Genomic DNA, 21,546 nt, shown 5'->3' with positions numbered 1-21,546 from the left:
ACAACAACAAAAAAATATTCCCTCAAATAGTATTACTTTCAAAACGTTGGCCAAAATGGCCAATAATATCATTTTTTATTTGGGATGCTTCTAGGACATTTTGGGTGGATTTTGAACGGTATGTGGGGGGCACGTTTTTTGCAGGACCTGGCAACCCTGCGCTGTTGCCCGAGATCTGGATCCACCCCGGCGTGGTGCCGTCTCCTTTTGACCTTTTGACCCCAGACTTCTGGGGGAATAGCTGAATCAATTCATTAGTCAATCAGAAGCATGTAAATATCTTCACGGTGGCGTAAGAGGACGAACAAGGTGTCCTTCAACATCTACGCTTCCAGGCGATTGCAACGGTGCCACACATGAGCATATTCAAACATGTTTAATGGTAGTAATTAGCTGTCGAAATTGGAGGCCTTAATCAATACTGAGCAGCTATTGATTTGCTTCCCGATAAAGATTAGTCACAAATGACATGTTATTTAGCATCTACACGTTGAGCTGAGTCCAATGACACCAAGAACGACACTCTAGCTAATGGTAACATGTATTTTACATGGTACACCTAGGTCTAGGACATGATCTCGGTGTAGCAAGAGGCCGAGCTTGATCTCATTGGACTCAGCTTAACGTGTAGATGCTAATTAACATGTAATTTGTCAAAAATCTCCATCGGGAAGCAAATCTATAGCTGGTCATTATTGATAAAGGCCTCCAAAATCGACAGCTAATTACTACCCCGAAACATATTCAAATATGATCATGTGTGGCACTGTTGCAATCGTCTCGAAACGTAGATGTCAAAGGACACCTTGTTTGCTCTGTTGCACCACCGGGAAGATATTTTCATACTTCTAATGGATTGATTCATATTTGAAGGTTCTCGGAGTGAGACTTTAAGTGGCTGCAGCAGAAGTGTTGAGACGAAAGATGATATCAAGAGATTTATAGAATATTCCCATTCACATTATGATTCTTCGTCGTAACATCCGACCAAACATCCTTTACATTCACAGAGCGAAGATTATGAAAGTCCAGGCTCAGCAAGTGCTCCATCTCGTTGCACCTGCACCCAGCGGCTCGCTTGCAAGATTTTGGCCTGAAGTTCTTCCCAGACCTATACCCTAACAGTCCAATATGCATATCTGAGAATCAGGCCTCTCTTCAATAATGACAAAATGTAATGAGAGAAATACAGATTCACTTTTTGTTATCTCATAAGCGGCGTGGTGCCGGCTCCTTTTGACCTTTTGACCCCAGACTTCAAAGAAGTGGCCACAGGTCAGCGCTGTCTACACACATTAAGCCACAAATGTACACCTCCATCCCGCAAAAAATGGGGCCTAGAAACTAACCTCTGTCTTATGTACATTGACTGTACTGTTGGAGGTCACGCCCCTTTTCCAGCCTTTTCCAGATAGCTAGGGATGCTAAAATGTTTACACACATTTCCCGGGGCCCCGTGAACGACATATCCGAGATTTGGAGTTCTTGTCATTTGGACAAAGCCCCTCAGAAGTGTAGCCTGCAAGACCTAATGGTTCAGAATGTGGTGGAAAAACAGTTTTTGAGATAGGAAGGTCCTACCACCCTGAAATTTTAATACCTTATTCTAGGGCCTAACTGGGACTTCCGCACCGAAACTTGGCCCGGTCGGACCCCGAGGGCAGGAAGGGGGGGCCCTTCCTGCCCGAAACTTGGCCCGGTCAGACCCCGAGGGCAGGCCCCCCCTTCCTGCCCTCAGGGTCCGACCGGGCCAAGTTTCGGTGTGGAGGTCCCAGTCAGGCCCTAGAATAAGGTATTACAATTTCAGGGCGGTAGGACCTTCCTATCTCAAAAATTGTTTTTCCACCACATTCTGAACCATTAGGTCTTGCAGGCTACACTTCTGAGGGGCTTTGTTCAAATGACACTCCATTTGGGAAAACTTTTTTTCTCTAAGGGCTAGAACTCCAAATCTCGGATATGTCGTTCACGGGGCCCCGGGAAATGTGTGTAAACATTTTAGCATCCCTAGCTATCTCGAAAAGGTCGGCAAAGGGGCGTGACCTCCAACAGTACAGTAAATGTACATAAGACAGAGGTTAGTTTCTAGTCCCCATTTTTTGAGGGATGGAGGTGTACATTCGTGGCTAAAGGTGTGTAGACACAGCTGGCCTGTGGCCACGTTTTTGAAGTCGGGGGTCAAAAGGTCAAAAGGAGCCGGCACCACGCCGCTTATTAGATAACAAAAAAAAAAAGTTAATGTGTGTTTCTCTCATAACTTTTTGTCATTATTAAAGAGAGGCCTGATTCTCAGATATGCATGTTGGATGGCTAGGGTGTAGGTCTGGGAAGAACTTCAGGCCAAAATCTTGCAAGCGAGCCGCTGGGTGAGTTGCAACGAGATGGAGCACTTGCTGAGTCATTTCCTGTAGTGCTGGAGCCACAGGTTGAAGCGTATGCGTCCTTTGAGACCCCCTTTGATATATAAGAGACGCTATACAGCTTACTTAAATGTTGTCGACTCAGTCACCTATTGCATCACTTCCTTTAGGGCTTCGGCCTCCTAATTGATCATTGTAGTAGGCTATAATTGAATGCCCTCTTTCATATATATACCTCCACCACTGGGACGTGGCAACAATTCTCCAAATCCATATGGGGAGGGGGGGGATGCTTGTGGACAGTAGGGGTTTACCCTAGACATAAATAGGAAGTAAAATCAGGAGAAGGAATGACCTCTCACAAATATTTATTGGATAAATTGTTTCAAATAACCCTCCCTCGTTAAATCAATGAGCTTGGTGTTTTGCTTTCAAAAAAAGTTATAGAAGAAGTCTAAACTGCAGAAAATAAACACATCCAAGCTGCCTTTTAAGGATACCTTGGAATAACTGTCTATTTTTCAACCATCGGACCCTAGTTTACGACAAAAACAACCCAATTGACGGCACCTCCTTTGCCGCATGGTTTTTAGAGTTATTAGAGGGGGCGGTCGATAGCAACCACCATAGCAACCATGACGGTCAAGTGACTGGATTCAGCCCCGTTGAAAAAAATAGAATACCTCCCTACACACACAGTAGTAGATTAATGATATTTAAATTATTATTATGACCATGAAGTCTTTATTTGCATGGGTTTACATTTCGTTGTGTAGCATGGAAAAATCGGAGAAACACTCCCATTCAGAATGCATTGGTTTACACTTCGTTCTTTGGAGCACGGTTATTTTTATTGATTCATTTATTTTCCGTTTTTGAGGAGTTGAGGATTTTTCTGCAATAATCCAAAATCCAATGGAAAACCCGTTGGCTTTTTGTCAAGGGAACCGAGGGCGACGCTCACTTCCGGGTTTGCCAACATACGTCATCCCTCTCCACCACTCTATACTGTAAAAACACATGTTCAAGTTGAATGATAATGCATGAATTTATTCTTTATTCTGCCATAGTAACACGGTAAATAAATGGCAAAAATAGGCTGAGAACGAATTCGTATTTACGATATTGTAGCGACCCTGGGACAATTAAATTGTTTTTGTGTTATGTGTTGCATTGTATTTTGTTGTCCGTTATGCCAGTTGTTCTGTGTGCATGTATTGTAATGTTCTTCTTGTCAATCAGTGTGAGGGCGAATCATTAGGTCAGCGGGGGGAGGGCCTTGGAAGAACACGAGGGTGGGGGCCTGCACATGAGTGAGACCGTGTTGGGGGTTGCCGGGGTAACCGGGGTTTGTTTTGGGTGGGATTTCTGCCGTTGGTTACGGGTTTCAGTGACCTGGTTTTGGTCCATTAAAAGTTCCTTCAATTACTAATGACTCGACATCGTTATGTCACCTGCGAGGTCATTACAATATGTTCAAGAAAACGTAATCACGGACAAAATACGTTTTTTAGACAAACGTAATTGAGAATGCCGAATAGTTCTCTGGGAACGTAATTTTGATGAGAAAGGGTTGCCCGCACATGTAGAGGGCCTCGTTCGCTCGTTTTGGATAAATTCCAATGGGTCGTAATCTGTGGCGGAACAAACCAACGTGGTCGTATTTTCCGAGAGGACAGGCTGATACTGGACATTGATTGGTTTGTAGGTGGGCGTGAGTCTGACGTCACCGTTCACCGGTATAGCCTTCATGAATGAATGAAGAAACGTGTGAACATAATTTCCTGCAGCTCAGTTCAGGCAGCCGCCCAGACAACGCACACTTCCCGCTTTGACCACAGCTATAGCCCTAGATAAAGAAATCAACAAAGCAACCCCCGCTCCTATAGTTACCCCGTCAGCAGTTAATTTCTCCTCTTGTGACATGTTGATATAACGTTGGACTATTAACATTACAATCAAACGTACGCTTCCCCGAGAGGTAGACCTATATGCTGACAATAATGTGTTATCGAAATTTAACGTAGCCTATTAAGGATACGTTTCAATTAAATGTAGCCTGTAATCCAAGAGGTAGCTTAAATAAATAACAACAAAAATGTTGAGAACGAACCTATTTGCAATATGTTCAATAAGACGTAATCAGGGACAAAATAACGTTAAATTAAACGTTTCCCGAAAGGGAAATATGCCTTAATGACAATAATGTGCTATACGTTGACATTTAACATATTTGGAATGCGTTTCAACCAAACATAATCCGAGAGGTAAATGAATGGCAAAAAATAGGTTGACAACGAACGTATTTGCGATATGTTCAATAACACGTATCCACAGCCAAGATACGTTTTTCAGACAAAATACGTTAAATGAAACGTTCCCTGAAAGGGAGATATGCCTTAATGACAATAATGTGCTATACGTTGACATTTAACCTATCTGGGATACTAATCCTAGAGGTTAATAAATGGCAAAACAATAGGCTGACAACGAACGTATTTGCGATATGTTCAATAAAACGTATTCACGGCCAAGATACATTTTTCAGACAAAATACGTTAAATGAAACGTTCCCTGAAAGGAAGATATGCCTTAATGACAATAATGTGCTATACGTTGACATTTAACCTATCTGGGATACGTTTCAACCAAACATAATCCTAGAGGTTAATGAATGGCAAAAAATAGGCTGAGGACGAACGTATTTGCAATACGTTCAATAAAACGTAATCGCGGACAAAATACGTTTTATGACAAACGTAATTGAGAATGCCGAATAGTTCTATGGGAACGTAATTTTGACGAGACAGGGTTGTTGATTGATATCCAGGCATTTTTTGCGGAGACACATTCCTGTTCCCCACTTCTATTGGAGTGAACGGAGATATCTACTTCTGGGTCCCTTGAATCGAGGTACCCGTCCACAGCCAACTTAAACAGCTGCAATACCAGGCTTGGCCGCTGAGCACTGGTGAATTGCAGAAGTATGCACCGTTCCCGGGGGCTTGGTCTGCCATCTTTAGGAGGAGTGTGGCGGCCATCTTAAGGCTGAGTGGGTCATCCATCTTTAGGAGGAGTGGGTCAGCCATCTTTAGGAGGTGTTTGGCCCTACTCATTCTGCATGACTGCAGTCTGCCCAATGGGTCTAACTTTTTGCCAAAGGCAGTGAGCTAGTCCCTTGGTTTGAGGAAGTAGTCTGAAGGGAGGTATGTCTTATTTCTATTGGATCATCAAAAAATGTAGCATCTCTCTGTCTTGTTGCTCCAAATTGCCAAACCTACCTTAACTCTGTCTCTATCACAGAATGAGGAAACACAAAAAGGAGAACAAGAGAATCAACAAACCTGAGAACCAGAGAATCAACCAACGAAAACACAAACCACAAGGCATATATATAAATGAGCAGAGTCACTGTTGATCCTTATAACCAGAAGTCCCGCCCCTCTCTGCCCATTGGCCAACCCATGAAATCAGGGGGAGAGAGTGAGATAGTGTGAGATAAGCTCAGCAGATCACCAATACTCATATTTCCCTGTCATCAGAGAACATATCGTAAACTAACATCCGCAATACCTTGTTAAGGTCAGCGTTTGAATTCACACACTTTGTTGAGGGGTAATATATGGGGGTCACTGAGATACAACTATCATGAAGACAATTAGTGCAGCTTATTCTGCCAGTTATTGTACTTTAGACATGGTCATTGTTGACGTTATCCTGTCGTGTTGACTAATAATAATGGCTGATCAATAATCCATATACACTGGAGATACTCCACCTGTGACCGATGTTGGCCGCGTACATTGTGGCCCATCGTGCATCCCTAACTTCTAGTCTCTAAGTTTGATGAATCAATTAAAGACATAACGGTTGTTCAATATAATAGAAAGTCAAACTCTACTTCAACTTATGTTTTGTTACAATCTAGTTGTAGATCAATCCAAAGCAAAGGGATTACTTCTAAAAAACTCGTTGATAATGGCACTATAGGGACGTTCTACTGGGACAATATTAACTGAACTGCTGATTGGATGTCATGTCAATGAGAGAGGGAGAAGGGAAGCTATATATGGTATTTAAAGCATTGTGATGGGAGGTTATTGGCTATTGCAGAGAATATCTAAAAGGAGGAAGCTACATGTGAAGACTATTACTGTAGCCTTTCACAATCAGCCATTCAGCCCTCCCCCTGTCCAAGTGGCGTTAACAACCAGACACAGAGAGGAAGCTACGGAGCAGATAAAGATGAATCCATGGACCCTCTCTGTGCTCCTGCTGCTAGCTGGTAAACTGTAATGCTTCTTCTGTTTACTACCGGGAATGTGTCCGTACACAAACTGGATCCAGCTGGCCTGTTGGCTCAACCTAGAGCTCTTTTTATTCTAATGGGACCTCAACCCTAACCCTAACCCTTTAATTCAATCAGTTTAACGTTCAATATGTTATGACGATGATAATAATAATAATGCATTGATTCCTTAATGGGCCTAACCAAAAAAGCTTTCGTACCAATATAAAATAAATACAATTATACATGAAAATATAAATGATTTATGATATTATATAATATAATATGGTGTGCGATATGATTGTAGAACTATATGCAATTCTCATGCTCATACGCATTGTCACAGGTGAGCCTCCGTACCGAGCGAGAAGGCATGTGCGCATGCGTGCTGGCACGGAGGTATGAGGAAGATAGTTTGTGACCACCCAAGAGATGCCTGTTAGACGATGAACCCTGTGAATGTTAAATAAATATCCTGAAAGATACTAAGGACTATTATTGAACACATCTTAAAACAATGATATCGTATATTAATAATAATGGTTTGAATTTATATAGCGCTTTTCTAGACACTCAAAGACGCTATACAGTGAAGGGGGAACCTCACTAACCACCACCAGTGTGTAGCACCCACTGGGGTGACGCACGGCAGCCATTCTGCGCCAGAACGTTCATCCCAGCTTAAGGTGGAGAGTGAGGGAATGAATGAGTCCGCCAATCATACAGGAGGATGATTAGGGGGCAGACTGGGAGAGCCTGGTTGGGCCAGGACACCGGGGAGACCCCTACTCGTTGTGACGGTGATATTGATCTTTTGTGAACTCAGTGAGTCAGAACCTCGGTTTTACGTCTCCTCCGACGGACGGTGTAAGTACCATATTGGCTCGGCTACCAGATCGGCTCGGGGTCCGTCGTCTGCTGATTGCGTTACACAATATCATTGGCTGTACGCTTGAATGGGCGTACATTGTGATTGGCTGTACGTCGGACAGTTGTGATTGGCTGTTTTGTGCTGTAGCTCTGGCTGTAGTCATAGCAACCACCAGGCAACAGCGAGCACATGTGCGAGCGCGAGTAGGTCTATGTCTAGTTTCGGTTTGTGTTGCCAGATTGGGCATATGTCCCGTTTTTCCAGCCTAACGTGATTCAAAGTAGCCAAATCAGGCTGAAAATGTGCCCAATCTGGCAACACGGACGGCTTATCTTAACAGCCAAGATGATTCCGAGGGATGTATTGTTTTTACAAGAAAACTATCCATACAGATAGGTTGGGAATGGTCTATGTTCAAAATGAAAGATCATTACAGGCTCTTTAATTTAAGCCTTAAAATACCTTATTGCTGTAGATAGCGTATTGTGTGACGTAATCAGCAGACGACGGACCCCGAGCCGATCTGGTAGCCGAGCCAATATGGTACTTACAACGGCGCCTTCTGCAGCACGGTGTCCCCGTCACTGCACTGGGGCATCGGGAGTGATGTTAAGGCCAGAGGGAAGAGTGCCACCTATTGGCCACCACCCGACACCACTTACAGCACCTGGTATTCCCAGGCGGTCTCCCATCCAGGTTCTAACCAGGCCCGACCATGCTAAGCTTCCATGCTTAGAGATCAGGCGTGTCCATGGTGTTAAGCCCCCATATTTAATGATGTGATATTAAGTATGATATAATATGAACACAATACAACCAAACGCAATGCAATATCACCGTCACACCCTGTATGGTAAGCCCTTTTAATTCAGCCCTTTTATTTCAGTCGCCTCCTATATCCAACGGTGGCATCGGTTGTTTTCCCGCCTAATGACTCTGGCATTGTCCCAATCCATGATATGGTTCTCTCTTTTGCAAGGGTCCGTTATGGCTGATTGGAGGGTTAGGGTTAGGGTTACCACTCAGTGGTCCGTTATGGCTGATTGGAGGGTTAGGGTTAGGGTAAGGGTTACCACTCAGTGGTCCGTTATGGCTGATTGGAGGGTTAGGGTTAGGGTTACCACTCAAGGGTCTGTTATGGCAGATTTTAGGGTTAGGGTTACCACTCAGTGGTCCGTTATGGCAGATTGGAGGGTTAGGGTTAGGGTAAGGGTTACCACTCAGTGGTCCGTTATGGCTGATTGGAGGGTTAGGGTTAGGGTTACCACTCAAGGGTCTGTTATGGCAGATTTTAGGGTTAGGGTAAGGGTTACCACTCAGTGGTCCGTTATGGCAGATTGGAGGGTTAGGGTAAGGGTTACCACTCAGTGGTCCGTTATGGCAGATTTGAGGTTTCCTTGCTCGGCCTTGTCCTTTATTACTCTTGTTTGTCTCTGAGCTGTCTCCTTTTCACATTCCTTTTTATGTTCTTATTTTCGTGTGGTAAAACCCCCTCCCGTCTCCCCGATGTAGGCTTTATTGCATAATTGACATGGTATTTCATATATATTTGCATTTATTGTATTGATCAATTTTGTCCTTTGGGTGAACTAGCAGCTGTGGTAGTTTTGTGCGTGGTTTTACCGGTGTGTTGATTTGGTGCTTCTTCTTGACCCTCTGGACGCGCTCAGTGACCCCTCTGATGTACGGCAGTGTCACTGCTCCTCTCCTCTCCCTTTGTAGTTCCTTATGTTTTTTACATTTCGTTCCTTTCTGTATTGCCTATTGTGGATACTGACATGTTTTCAGTGCATTCTGTATGTGTTGTTCCTCCAGTGCTCTGTCCTTGGGATCCGTTGTTAAAGCTGCCCGTTCATGTAGTGCTCTAACCACTGAGAGTTTATGAGCTATTGGGTGTTCTGATGTCCAAAGTAGGTATTGGTCTGTGTGCATCGATTTCCTATAGATTTTTATTTTGATGTCTCCTTCAATCGTGTGGTGGATTTTTAAGTCCAAAAAAGCTATGGATCTGTCATTTTCTTCTTCATGTGTGAACTTTATGTTGCCAGTGTGGTCAATGGAATTGAGGTGATCTGTGATTTCTTGTATATGTCCTCTCTTTATGTTTTCCAGGATGTCGTCCACGTACCTCTTCCATAGTGTGAGCCGGTACGCCTCCGGTGCTGATGTTATTGCTTCCTTCTCCAGGTTTTCCATATGAGGCCACACATTATGGCTGATAGTGGATCCCCCATGGCGAAACCCTCTTTCTGCCTGTATATTTTTGTGCGGAACTGAAAATAAGTTGAGGTGGCGATGAAGTGGAGTAATTGACTGATGTCTTGTACTGTCAAATTTGTGCAATTCTTGAGGTTTTTGTCCGTTTTATGGCCGTTGCTGTATTTTTTGAAAAGTTGCTTCTACTGGTGTGTTGGTGAAAAGTGAGACGACGTCATGTGATATTAATATTTCGTCCTTACCCACTTTGATATTTTTAAGTTATTTTGCCAGCTCTTTTGAATTTTTGCAATGTTGTTCCATTTGACCTAGTAATGGTTTCATGATTTCTGTGAGAGACTTAAAGAACCGATGCTGTCCACAATATATCCGTCGAAACATGTCAAGGTAAAGAAAATAACATCTACCAATATATGTGTCTGTGATAAAAGAAAACTATAGTGTTATAAGCAGTTAGTCATATTTTCATTATTTAATCAACCTCTTAGTGGTATTTCAGCAATATATTTCCTTAGGTCTGTGTGCTCTGTTGTCATTACAATATTATGGTTGTGGGCTTTTTCTCAGTGTGAATCTTGAGTTGTGTTGATAGCGAACCGCAGCAAACCAAACCATGAACCTCACTGACCCCGTCTGTATGGATTATAATGTTACTGAAGTTCTGTCCAGAGGTTCTTCTGTCGGAGAACCATCGGAGAACCGAGTCACCTCAGGAATATAGACTGTGACTCAAAGGGATCTTTGTAATTTACCTCTATTTATTATTGAATTATTTATGATATACATTTAGAGCTGAGGTCAAACCTTTATTATTTTATATAAAATATTTGTATGTGAGATGATACATTATGTTCTTGTCACGTTACTTGCAGTGATTGTATTGGCTATATTTTCAAGGGTTCAAGGGTTTTGAATGGCTGAAGGCCTCTTTGATTGTTTCCTCCCTGGTAGAACATGATTGTCCAATCACCACCGGATGTGTTGAGGGGGTGTGGCCTATATGACATGTAGGGCATATTTCTTCATGCTAATCTTAAAGAAGGCTTGAGGGCCGAAACATATTCCAAATTAAAAAGAGATACATATGGAGCCTGAGTGGGCAACACTTTCTTTCTACTGCTACAATGAAGTTCTGAAACATACACTATGTTACTGTGTGTGTGTGTGTGTGTGTGTGTGTGTGTGTGTGTGTGTGTGTGTGTGTGTGTGTGTGTGTGTGTGTGTGTGTGTGTGTGTCCTCCACCATCTGGCTGAAAGATTACATCTAGGTGCCACTAGAGGGCAGAATGACCAACACACGAAGCCAGGAAACCAACACACATGTCGTACGTACAACAAACACAGAGCAGTTGTTAAAATAATTAGTTATACTAGCATCCACGCTAGTAAACTGCCTATATTACACTAAGCATGAAACAGAGAGAGAGTGTGTGTGAGTTTATGGGCGTGAACAGCTGAAAGGAGATCAGCTGTTCAGACGTCGTTGCGGTTTTCTATTCCAGATAGGCCTATAGATATATAGACCATTATAAAGGAGCTTTTATTTCGTTCAGTAATAACATGCAAACCAGGCCAGTTTGTGATAAGGGATTAGTTTGTTCTTTTGTTGGAGAGTTTAATTTCCCAGGGAGTCGAGATCCGGACGTTGTTCCACTTTCGGTTCTTCTCTGGTTCTCAATAAAGAAAGAAAAATCGTTTTATAGGGAAGACAACGAGTATGAATATTATGAAGAAGGACGTAATATTGGCAATGTAATGCGTTAAAGGCATATAGCGTCCCAGAAGTTTAACTTTAAAATTCAAGAGTATTTTAATGTCATTTGTTTGAGATGGTAGAGCCATCCGAGAGGGAAATGCGCTGTGATCTGTGTAGTATGGTGCTTTGGTGGATAAATACTGGCCTAGCCTGACGGAACTAGGACCATCCACTGTTCAACAGCCCCACCCAAAACCTTTCTTTCTTCTATTCTGAAATGCTTTATTTGTGCAATGCGGCAATCTTTGTTGATATTGATGCTTAATCCGATTTGCGTTAAAGGGCTGTTATCTTCGTGGATGACCATGAGATCGCGGAAAGATATAGGGCCTAGTTATTATCTCGTAGTAGCCTAGGCTACAATTGAATGCATCTTCTTTATATGCCTAATAAGCTCTCTGTTGCTAATGATATCGAAATATTGTTGAAAACTTAAAACAATTAGGCTAAACAGAATTCTGAAATAGTCGGCCTCGTGTAATACGATCATAACTAAACTATGTGGGAAATATTCGATTCCTGATCACTTTTACAGTCTATACTTGGGATCTATAGAGTGACGCGCTAAAGCACAGCCAGGTGTGGTGCGCAATAGAGATTCCAAAGCGCTCTTCTTAAGTCAGTAGGCTACGAGACGTCTTTACACTCCCGGACCTTACACACTGGCGGTTTCCTTTTTATGTAAATGCGATTAGACGCTCCGCGGAAGAAGAGGAGGCGCAGGGGTGCGGTTAGAGGTGTTGCTAAATTATCTCTACAACAGAGACAATAACGCAGCGATATCAACATGAGCAGTTCTAAATGGAGAGACTGTGAAATCCGCGAGTTATCGCGGATAGGTCCGTCCTAAGCACCGAAACTTTTTACAATGCAATAAAATATTTAACGAGCATCAAGCAGTATAGTCATTTGCATTAGGTTAAACAGGGATTTGATGACGTTTTTAATTTAAGCACCACCCACAATTGGTCTGGCCCATCCACAACAGGAATCCTGGCGCCGTGCCTGGTCTGACCACGGGACTCAATCTTTGATTGGAAAGCGAAACTTAAAGAGAACTGCGAAGCCACTCCCAGGGTGTGTGTGTGTGTGTGTGTGTGTGTGTGTGTGTGTGTGTGTGTGTGTGTGTGTGTGTGTGAGTGTGAGTGTGTGTGTGTGTGTGTGTGTGTGTGTGTGTGTGTGTGTTTTTATGTGTCTTGTGTATATAAAGGAGCTGTATATAAGAGTGTATATAAAGGAGCTGGGATCAGTCATCATAGACGCTAGAATGTATCCAGTCATAGGTGGAGTTAGAGCATGACCTATGAGCCATCATGGGGGTAGATGACCTGTGCTCGCTGCTGGAGGACTACAGCCAGATCTACCAGGACATCCGCTTCAGGGACAGCAAGCTAGTGGTGGACGGCACTAACCTGGCCTACGACCTGTACTACAGGTCCAACCTGGACCAGAACCACGGCGGGGAGTACCTGGCCTTCCAGGTGGAGGTCCTGGCTCTCTTCAAGGCTCTGTCCGACTGTGGAATCAAACCGTACGTGGTGATGGACGGAGGCTCGGGGACCAGTGACATCAAACTGGACACCCTCATGGACCGGGCCAGAGGGAAGGTCTGGAGGGCCCAGGGCGCCGCTCTGAAGGGCAGGAGGGCGGACATCCTCCCCCCCATTTCCACGAAGGTATTCGAGCAGACGCTGAACAACATGAAGGTGCCGCTGGTCAGGTGCTTTGGAGAGGCCGACGGCCAGCTGGCTGCCCTGGCCAGTGACTGGTGCTGCCCGTTGCTGTCCGGAGACACTGACTTCTACATCTACGACCTTCCTTGGGGGCTTCTGCACCTAGATCACTTCCAGTGGGACTCAGTTAAAAAGAGTCCGACCAGGAGTTATATCCCCTGCAAGCGATACACCACGTCCAGCTTCTGCACCTTCTTCAACATCGACCGCCAGCTGCTGCCCGTCTTCGCTTTGCTGGCCGGGAACGACTTCGTCAACATCAGAGAAATGAACTGGGACCAAAATGTTCTTGCGGGAAGACAGAGAGAGATAGAGTTGTCTCAGACCGCCCGCCTGGAGGGACTCCTGAGGTGGATGAGAGGCTTCCAGACGATTGAAGACACCTTGACAGCAGCGATGGATCTCATGCCCAACATGAGTCAGCAGGTGCAGACGGAGGTGCTGACTGAGGTGCAGAAGTCCATGCTGGAGTACCGACTCCCCAGCTCCTCTCTGCGGGGGTTCTTCAGCGAGGGAACCATTCCCTCGCTGCCCGCTGAGATGTTGAGCTGCGTCCCCGACTGGGTCCGTGCGCCCCTGGCCAGAGGAGAGCTGGGAGCTGACATCCTGGACCTGTTGGTGCACAAGAGGAAGATATTGCCAACCCAGGTGGAGCGCAGCGACCTGCAGAGCTCCAACCTCACCTCGCGGCCCATCCGGCAGGTGATGTACGGGCTGCTGCTGGGCCTGGGAGGGGGCAAGGTGGAGGAGGTGGACCGGGTCGGTACGAAGCCTGCGAGTGTCAAGGTGCAACCGCTGGTCCACGGAGCTGCTAAGACTCTGAGGCTGGACTCTCTGACCCAGGTAGGCCTACAGACTCATTCTGCTGGCTGATAGGTGGATAATAGATGGACAAGAGGTCGAACAAAGATGGATAACAGATTGATATTAGATTGATTATAGCAGCAGCACCTATTAAGCAGAAGGCTTACATGTCAGCAGCAACTTTAAAAGATTGGTCGAAATTCAATGAATACTTCACGATAGTTACATTTAATTGACTGTTAAATTTTTTCAGGGTGATTTTCCATCTAATTGCATTACGTTTTTGGTCCCATGGCATCAAAATGCCATAATTCACTTCGTGAGGTTTTCTAACGTTGAAATGAGCTCCCCTAGCCTGCCTATGGTCCCCCAGCAGCTAGAAATGGTGTTAGGTGTAAAACGAGCCAAAGGTATCCTGCTCTGCCTTTGATAAAACAAAGCTCAGACGCGTGGTGCCTCGGCGCGGCCCGCTGCCCGCTGCCGATGCGGTGGCCCCTCGGCAGCGGGCAGCGGGGCTCTGGCGGGAGACAATCGCGGTCAACAATCGTGGGCAACGTCCGCTTTCTCCTCCATGTCGCGGTTCAGTCTACTTCAGATTGATGTGGAAGAACCAGAGACGTCGGAGAACCCCACGCAGTTGTTTGAGATTCATAATATCGTCTGGAGACGCACAGAGCTTTTGGCCGTGATAATGTGTGTTAAATTATACAGATATCTATGTATAATATAATATTATTTAGATAAAGGGCTCAAGGACTACCGCCGGAGCACCCGGAGTGTTCTAGAATATTTACAGAACAAGGCCAAAAGCTGTGTGCGCCTCCGGATGATATTATGATCCGAGCCATTGCGATACATCCACTGTAAACACGAGCGCATGGTACAGTGGCCGCAATCTGCTCAGGGTCACACCCCCACCCTCCACCTTAACCCGCCTCTAAAATACAGCACGTTTGTGGAAAGTTCATTGTCTGACTGGCTCGTAGTGGCTGTAATTCTGCACCAAGGCTGAATTTCTTGAACGTCTTCAAGTACTGTGTTAGGGGCCCACTAACACCTACATAAAATAATTCATAAAGTAGCATGCCATGGGACCTTTAACTAGCCATATCTTAACCTGGTTGACTGTCTTCCACATTGAGACCAATTCAATTCTCAAAGTGGGTAATAGGTGTATGCATGCTGCAAGTCTCATAAATCATCTGCATTATGTAATAAACAGCATGTGTTGATCCTATAGAAGGAGTGATCTGAGGGAAACCATCTAAAAGTGTTCTTGGTGTGGTTTGTTCCCACTTCCCAGGCAGACCGCGCTGTGAGGCTGCAGGTGTGTCTGGAGACGCTGGGCGTGGAGGAAGAGACGCTGGAGCGAGTTCCAGCTCACCTGTGCCTCCCAGTGGCTGTGACCCGCTACTGGCTGAGGAGGGCCAGCCCTGAGCCGACGGTCCTCAAAGCTCTGCTGATGGTCATGGTCCAAGGAGAACAGAACCGACGGAAACGATTGACCATAGGTAGGTAGCACATGTGGTGCCAAGTAACCTAACTCACTCACTTATTCCCTTAATCACTCGCTCAATTTGTGTGCCGGTGTGTGTGTGTGTGTGTGTGTGTGTGTGTGTGTGTGTGTGTGTGTGTGTGTGTGTGTGTGTGTGTGTGCGTGTGTGTGTGTGTGTGTGTGTGTGTGTGTGTGTGTGTGTGTGTGTGTGTGTGAAGGCTGGCAGGGGTATTCCAACAGCATCTTTCGGCCTCTGGATTGTGTCGTGGCTCACAGCTTCAACCAATGGCAGGCCTGCCTGAAGGACGCCTCCCAGCTCAACCTGCGGCTCTGCAAGCCCCTCCCTGAACCCCACTTCGCCTGGTGAGACACCCAGACAGTACTGTTTCCATAGCAACACCATCACCCAGACAGTACTGTTTCCATAGCAACACCATCACCCAGACAGTACTGTTTCCATCGTAACACCATCACCTAGCTAGTACTGTTTCCATAGTAACACCATCACCCAGACACTACTGTTTCCATAGTAACACCATCACCCAGCTTGTACTGTTACCATAGTAGCACACGTCACCTAGTCAGTACTGTTTCCATAATAACACCATTGCCTAGCCATTACTGTTACCATAGTTACACAATCTCAAAAGCTTGTGTGGAGACATTACAAAAGAAATATTGAAAGTAACGTACCGAGATTGGGATATTTTAACAGTAATAAAATTAGTAATTGTAAAAGACACAAATTTGTGACAGAGAAAGTTGAGAATGTGGTTCCAAGATAAGACAGTGCTTCATTAATCCCAGACGGGTCGGTCCAGGTTGTACCAGGGCAGGCTGGTGCACCAGCGGCAGAAGCAGCTTCTGAACAGGGAGCCAGAGGAGATACTTCACAGCCCCCAGTTCAGGAGACTGTACAGGAGGCTCCTGGGAGCAGTGACCCAGCCAGACCCCAGGGCCAACAGGAGAGCTGGGGGGCCTGAGGTCCAGCTGAGGGCCAGCATGGAGCACCTTCACCTCAACACCCAGGATGAGGATGAGGAGGAGGAGGAGGAGGAGGAGGGGGAGGAGCTGGGCGGGGCTGAAGACCTGGATCAGGGCCCTGATTGGCCTAGGGTGACGGTTGGAACACGCTACAGAACCAAAGACAGGAAGGACCGGTCCAGAAACCCAGAACTGGGGAGGAAGCAGGAGAGGGAGGGGTGGGGGTGAGAGGGGAGGGGGGTGCGGGGACTGATGAGGGGACTGATGAGGGCCAGTGTTGCTATTTAGATATATTGTTGATACATTGTTGTTTCTCTTTCTTCTGACAAATGTACTGATTGTAAGTCAATCAGTACATTTGCCACAGTCCACAGACCGTAAAAAAGCATCTGCTAAATCCCCTAAATGTAAATGTAATGCTAACATACGAGGAGAGTTGAGAACGGTATGAGACAATTTGACTAATAAATTTAACTTCATGTAAAACCAAACCAAATAAGAAAATGTTTCCACCTTCTGTATTGATATTACTAAAGTTTTGTAAATACTTTGCTATCGGTGGTCTATGTGTTGGTTGTGTTTTTGTGTGTGTGTCTTTGTGGGTCAAGGAATGGGCTAGTGTGGGTCACAGTGTGTGTCAGTGTGTGTGTGACCTCCACTATCTTTCTGATGGAGAGGCAGGCGTAGCCGTGCACCACGTCACCACAGTCACAACGCAAGGACCTCAGGCAACGTGATCCCCACCCAAACGACTCCAGAGATGGTTTGTATCGGTCAGGGGTCGGCAACCCTCGGCACGAGTGCCAGTGGCAGCATAATCATTGGCTTTTTTTCTTTTTTTTTACATTTTAATATTATTTAATTTTTTCACAGATACAATTGGGCAGCATAATCTTACATATTTTTTTGCACTTTATTCTGTTCTGGGCATTTCCTACCAGTGCAAATTTGTTTAAAGTAATTATTGAAAGCAGTGTTCTGAAATGGGATCAATTAATAGTTTAAAACCTATGTTGTAAGTTATAGAGAAGAAGATATATAAAATATTGTTGCAAGTGGCCTGTATGCATGGCCTTCACATGGTTTTTGCAAAGCTGTACATGTCTTTAAAGATATTGATGTGGATGTTTCCAACATTCTCAAAAAATGTCTGTTTTTTGTGCAAGTAAGTTTTTGAATGAGATTCTGAAAGCAGTGTTTTAAGATGGGACATATGTAATTTTAATTTGTAATCCCATGTTGCAAATGTAACAAAAAAAAAAAAAAAGTTGATGCATGATTGTGGACCATATGGAAATAATACAATTCACAGCGACAAAATGTTTTTTGTCGCTGTGTCATAATAATAATAATAATACATTTAATTTAGAGGCGCCTTTCAAGGCACCCAAGGTCACCTTACAGAACATAAAGTTATCATAAATCGTTTAAAAACAAGACCGATTCAAGACATAATTCAGCTTACTATTTAATATATTGTTGCTTTTGGCACTCTCATTAAAGAGAAATAGCCAAACTGGCACTGCATGTTGAAAAGGTTGCCGACTGGTATAGGTCGTCCAAAATGACCAACAGCGCCCCCTGTCGCCTGGTCAAAGAAACACCAGAACGCCACGTATGTCGGCGTACTGTCTTTTTAAAGGAGACATATTATGGTTTTTTCCCAACAAGTAAACATAGTTTTTGAAGCTGTTTGCTGGAAATAGCTTTTAGGAAAAAAAAATATCGTCTACCGCTATTCCCCTCTGTTTCAGTCCCTTCAGAATGCGCTGTTTCTGGTGTCTGTAGCCTTGATGCAAATGAGCTGCTGCCCATTGACCAATGAGCTGTCAGACTGAACCACAGCATGGAGGAGAAGGGGTTGTTGCCGTTTGCTGACTCCTGGAGCTCTATAACTATATAATATAATCTAACATAATAAATACGGGTATTTATATTTATATAATCTATCTAACATCATGGCCAAAAGCCATGTGTGCCTCGGATGATATTATGAATAATAAAGACTGTGTCTGACGTCTCTGGTACTTCCACAAGTAAAGACTCGTATTGGGGGATATCTCGGCCATGGTTGAGAAGAATTGGGGGTAAGGAACTTTGGCATTGACTCTCTGAAGTCCATGAACCGCAACATGGAGAAGAAAAGGATTGCACTCCGGGAGCTGAGCTGCCGGACTGCCTCCCAGCTCCCCGCGCCGGAGCTGCCGGCCGCCATCGAAGCCATCCGGCCGCAGTCCGGCAGTGTACTCCGGGAGCTGAACTGGCGCCGAAGCTAGGTGGCAGCTCCAGCGGACTAGCAGCTCCGGCGGACGAGCACCTCCGGCTGGGGTAGCTCGGCGGCAGTCCGGCAGCTCAGCTCCGGGAGTACAATCCCTTCCTACTCCATGTGTCCTCCTCCCGACTTCCCTTTGGCGGCAGCTCCGGCGGGGTGAGCTCGGCGCCAGAGAAAGGGATTGTACTCCCGGAGCTTAGCTGCAGGGCTAGCGCAGAGTTCCCCCCGCCGGAGCTGCTCGTCCGCTGGTCCACAAAATCTTAGCGATGCTCTGATTGGAGGGGAGTGGGGAAGTGGGAGGTTAATATTCAAATGTGCCCCCTTCCTACGTAGGAGGGGGCGCCGAAACTGACTCGCTCGTTTGGTAGCTGGAGGCGGGCTGAGAAATGCGTATCTCACTCAAAAAATCATGTACTGACTTATTTCAAAGTTTGTATGCTTGTGGGAGCACCATCTACCCACAACATCACCCCAAATCCCAGGAAAAGTGCTGTTTTCATAAAATGTGCCCTTCAAGATATTTTAAACGAACTGCTAAAAGCCTTGCAGTAGTTGTGTGTGTGTTTGACAGACAGACTGCTAAAAGTCTGTATTTGCCATAGGCCTAGTTGTGTCATGTGTGTGTATTTGAGAGAGAGGTAAAGTGTGTGTTTTCCAGTCGGTCGGGTTTGCTCTGAAGGACCGTGTGAACTTGGGGCTACACGTTTGAATGCATCTCCTTTCGCATGAAATATGAATAACAATAGGCCTAAATCAATGAATTTCTTCAAGTAAACAGGCCTCGCCGAAATGTATACCACTATTGAGGCTATTGGCCATAGGCGTCGATTACACCAGGGACGCGTCCCCACCAGATTTCGTCAAGATAAATTTTGCACCCACCACTTGTAAAAAAATGTAAAAATAAATTATGAGTTGAATTGTTACACACGGGTCTTATCAATGCCGTGGAACGCTCCGTTCACTTGCATGAGCTCTTCAAAACTTCCGGCGGTGAATCCGTTGGTAAGTATAATTGACCGCTGTCAAGGAAAACAAAGGACTTTTTGCCTCTAATGACGTCTTTGGTATCACTCCTCAAGTAGTCCGGTAACTTTTCAACCCCAGCGTCTTCGGTTGCTAAGCGGAGTCAACGTCTTTGGCGGACTATTTCTCCGCTGATCAACACTACGAATGCTGGGTAACAAATAAATTGTAAAAAGTATTTTTCGTTTTGTCAAGTAGCCGTGTAATAAGCGGGATAATGTATAGAACTTCGCAGCTCATTAGCGAAAATAAGCCCCTTCAGAGCGAAGCAAGACCTTCGCTGTGCGTCGGTGTCCTGTTCGCCCTGTCTGGGCTTATTTTTCCGATAATGACCGGCGATCTATACATTATCCCTTACTTATTACACGGCTCTTCTCAATGCTGTAGACTGCTCCATTCACTCGCATGGGCCTTCCTAACGTTCATCTGTCAACATGGGCGTCAGTTTGGTTTGAAATGTGCTGGGGACAGAGACGCATTCGGAAATGCATTTTTAGAAGTGCTGGGTACAATGAGGATGCACTCTTTTTTCTCTCTTTAGTGCCGGTAATGAAAGGTTCTGAAAGACGGCATAACCATGTAGCTAATTACTAAGGAATAAAATGTATACAAAATCTGTCTGGCACGTTTTATGAAGAAAACGTTTTAAAAAAGCATCGGACATATGACCCACTATGTTCTGCTTCATGTATCCAATGTTGACAATGTGACATGATATGGCTAAGCTCAAAGGCGTCAGTTTGTTTTTATAAGTGGTGGGGACAATAACCATAAGCTTGAGTGTGGTTTGAAAAGTGCTGGGTACCCTTAAGTAAGCTATTCATCCATTCAACGCTGCATCACAATATGCTCTACAGTGTATTGTATAGGTGTTGAAAATCCTATTCGAACAATAAAAGTTGAAAACCACAGCTTGTGTTTTGGCTTGTTTTGCAAAACGGCGTTGGAAACACCAGGGTATTGGCTCGGGATATGTAATACTAATACACACAGGACAAAGAACAGTGTTGGCAATTTAACACTTATCTCGACATCAACAACGTTTACCAGACAAACAATGCCAGACTGTAAAGGGGGTACGAAATGAAACGAGGTACTGAGCATCAGCCTTTTGAAGACGAGCAAGGGCTGCTGGTAGCATATGTTATGCTGCATTAAAAAAATTAAATAAAAAAAGCGCCCAGAGGACAATTGCATCTGCCAAATCCTGAACACCAGTAAACACTTGCGAAGGACCAATGTAGACTTTGCTAAACATCATAAGCAAATTGCCCGCAAATAAAATTCCCTACAGTTTAGGATAATCACACAGGTTATGCAAGAACATATTTATGTCAGGATAGGCCTACCAGGCTCCAAGTCGTCACATATCTAAATCAGACAAAAAAACTATAACCACAATGGCATAGCAATCGCACCGTGTGTAGCTGCTACTAGCTGCAATCTATATATACAATGCATACTAGCTGGAGCACCAACCAGAATCAGATCACAATCGCTTAGGACCGTGGGTAACCTTTGGCCAGGTCATCACGAGAAAACAGAACCAGCAGCAAAGTTTACGTAAACCAATTTCTTACCTTACGTGGCCCTCCACATGCAGGCTAGATTATGTATTAGCCAGTGTCACAAACATGCTTTTTACAGGATGCAAAAGGACCGGCTATTTTCTGAATAAAAATGTCAATTTTGGCTGTCAGTCTTGAAACTTCTCCAGTGCGTTCACTGTGCGTTCACACC

The 21,546-nt window shown here is 44.8% G+C and overlaps 2 protein-coding genes across 8 annotated transcripts in view; both read left to right on the top strand.

Annotated features, from left to right (window-relative positions):
• Positions 1–17,059, top strand: part of LOC132458964 (protein asteroid homolog 1-like) — a 41,146-nt gene extending 24,087 nt beyond the window's left edge. Inside the window, exons 1-6 of one of the 4 annotated variants that reach the window (XM_060053362.1) lie at positions 8,080–9,429; positions 9,632–11,061; positions 12,770–14,068; positions 15,333–15,540; positions 15,743–15,887; positions 16,346–17,059. In XM_060053362.1, the coding sequence (XP_059909345.1) occupies positions 12,806–14,068; positions 15,333–15,540; positions 15,743–15,887; positions 16,346–16,736 (2,007 nt within the window). In that variant the 5' untranslated portion in view covers positions 8,080–9,429; positions 9,632–11,061; positions 12,770–12,805 and the 3' untranslated portion in view covers positions 16,737–17,059. Of the gene's footprint in view, positions 1–8,079; positions 11,062–12,769; positions 14,069–15,332; positions 15,541–15,742; positions 15,888–16,345 lie in introns of those variants that run through there. The other 3 variants (XM_060053361.1, XM_060053364.1, XM_060053363.1) reach the window with 3 other exon arrangements.
• The window catches only part of LOC132458961 (hemicentin-1-like), a 186,957-nt gene that overhangs the window by 134,782 nt on the left and 30,629 nt on the right, over positions 1–21,546 (top strand). The gene's annotated exons all lie outside the window — the stretch shown is intronic.

This window comes from Gadus macrocephalus, chromosome 6 (genome assembly GCF_031168955.1).
Source record: "Gadus macrocephalus chromosome 6, ASM3116895v1".
Classification (NCBI taxonomy): domain Eukaryota; kingdom Metazoa; phylum Chordata; class Actinopteri; order Gadiformes; family Gadidae; genus Gadus; species Gadus macrocephalus.
This window is presented reverse-complemented; position numbering and strand designations above follow the sequence as displayed.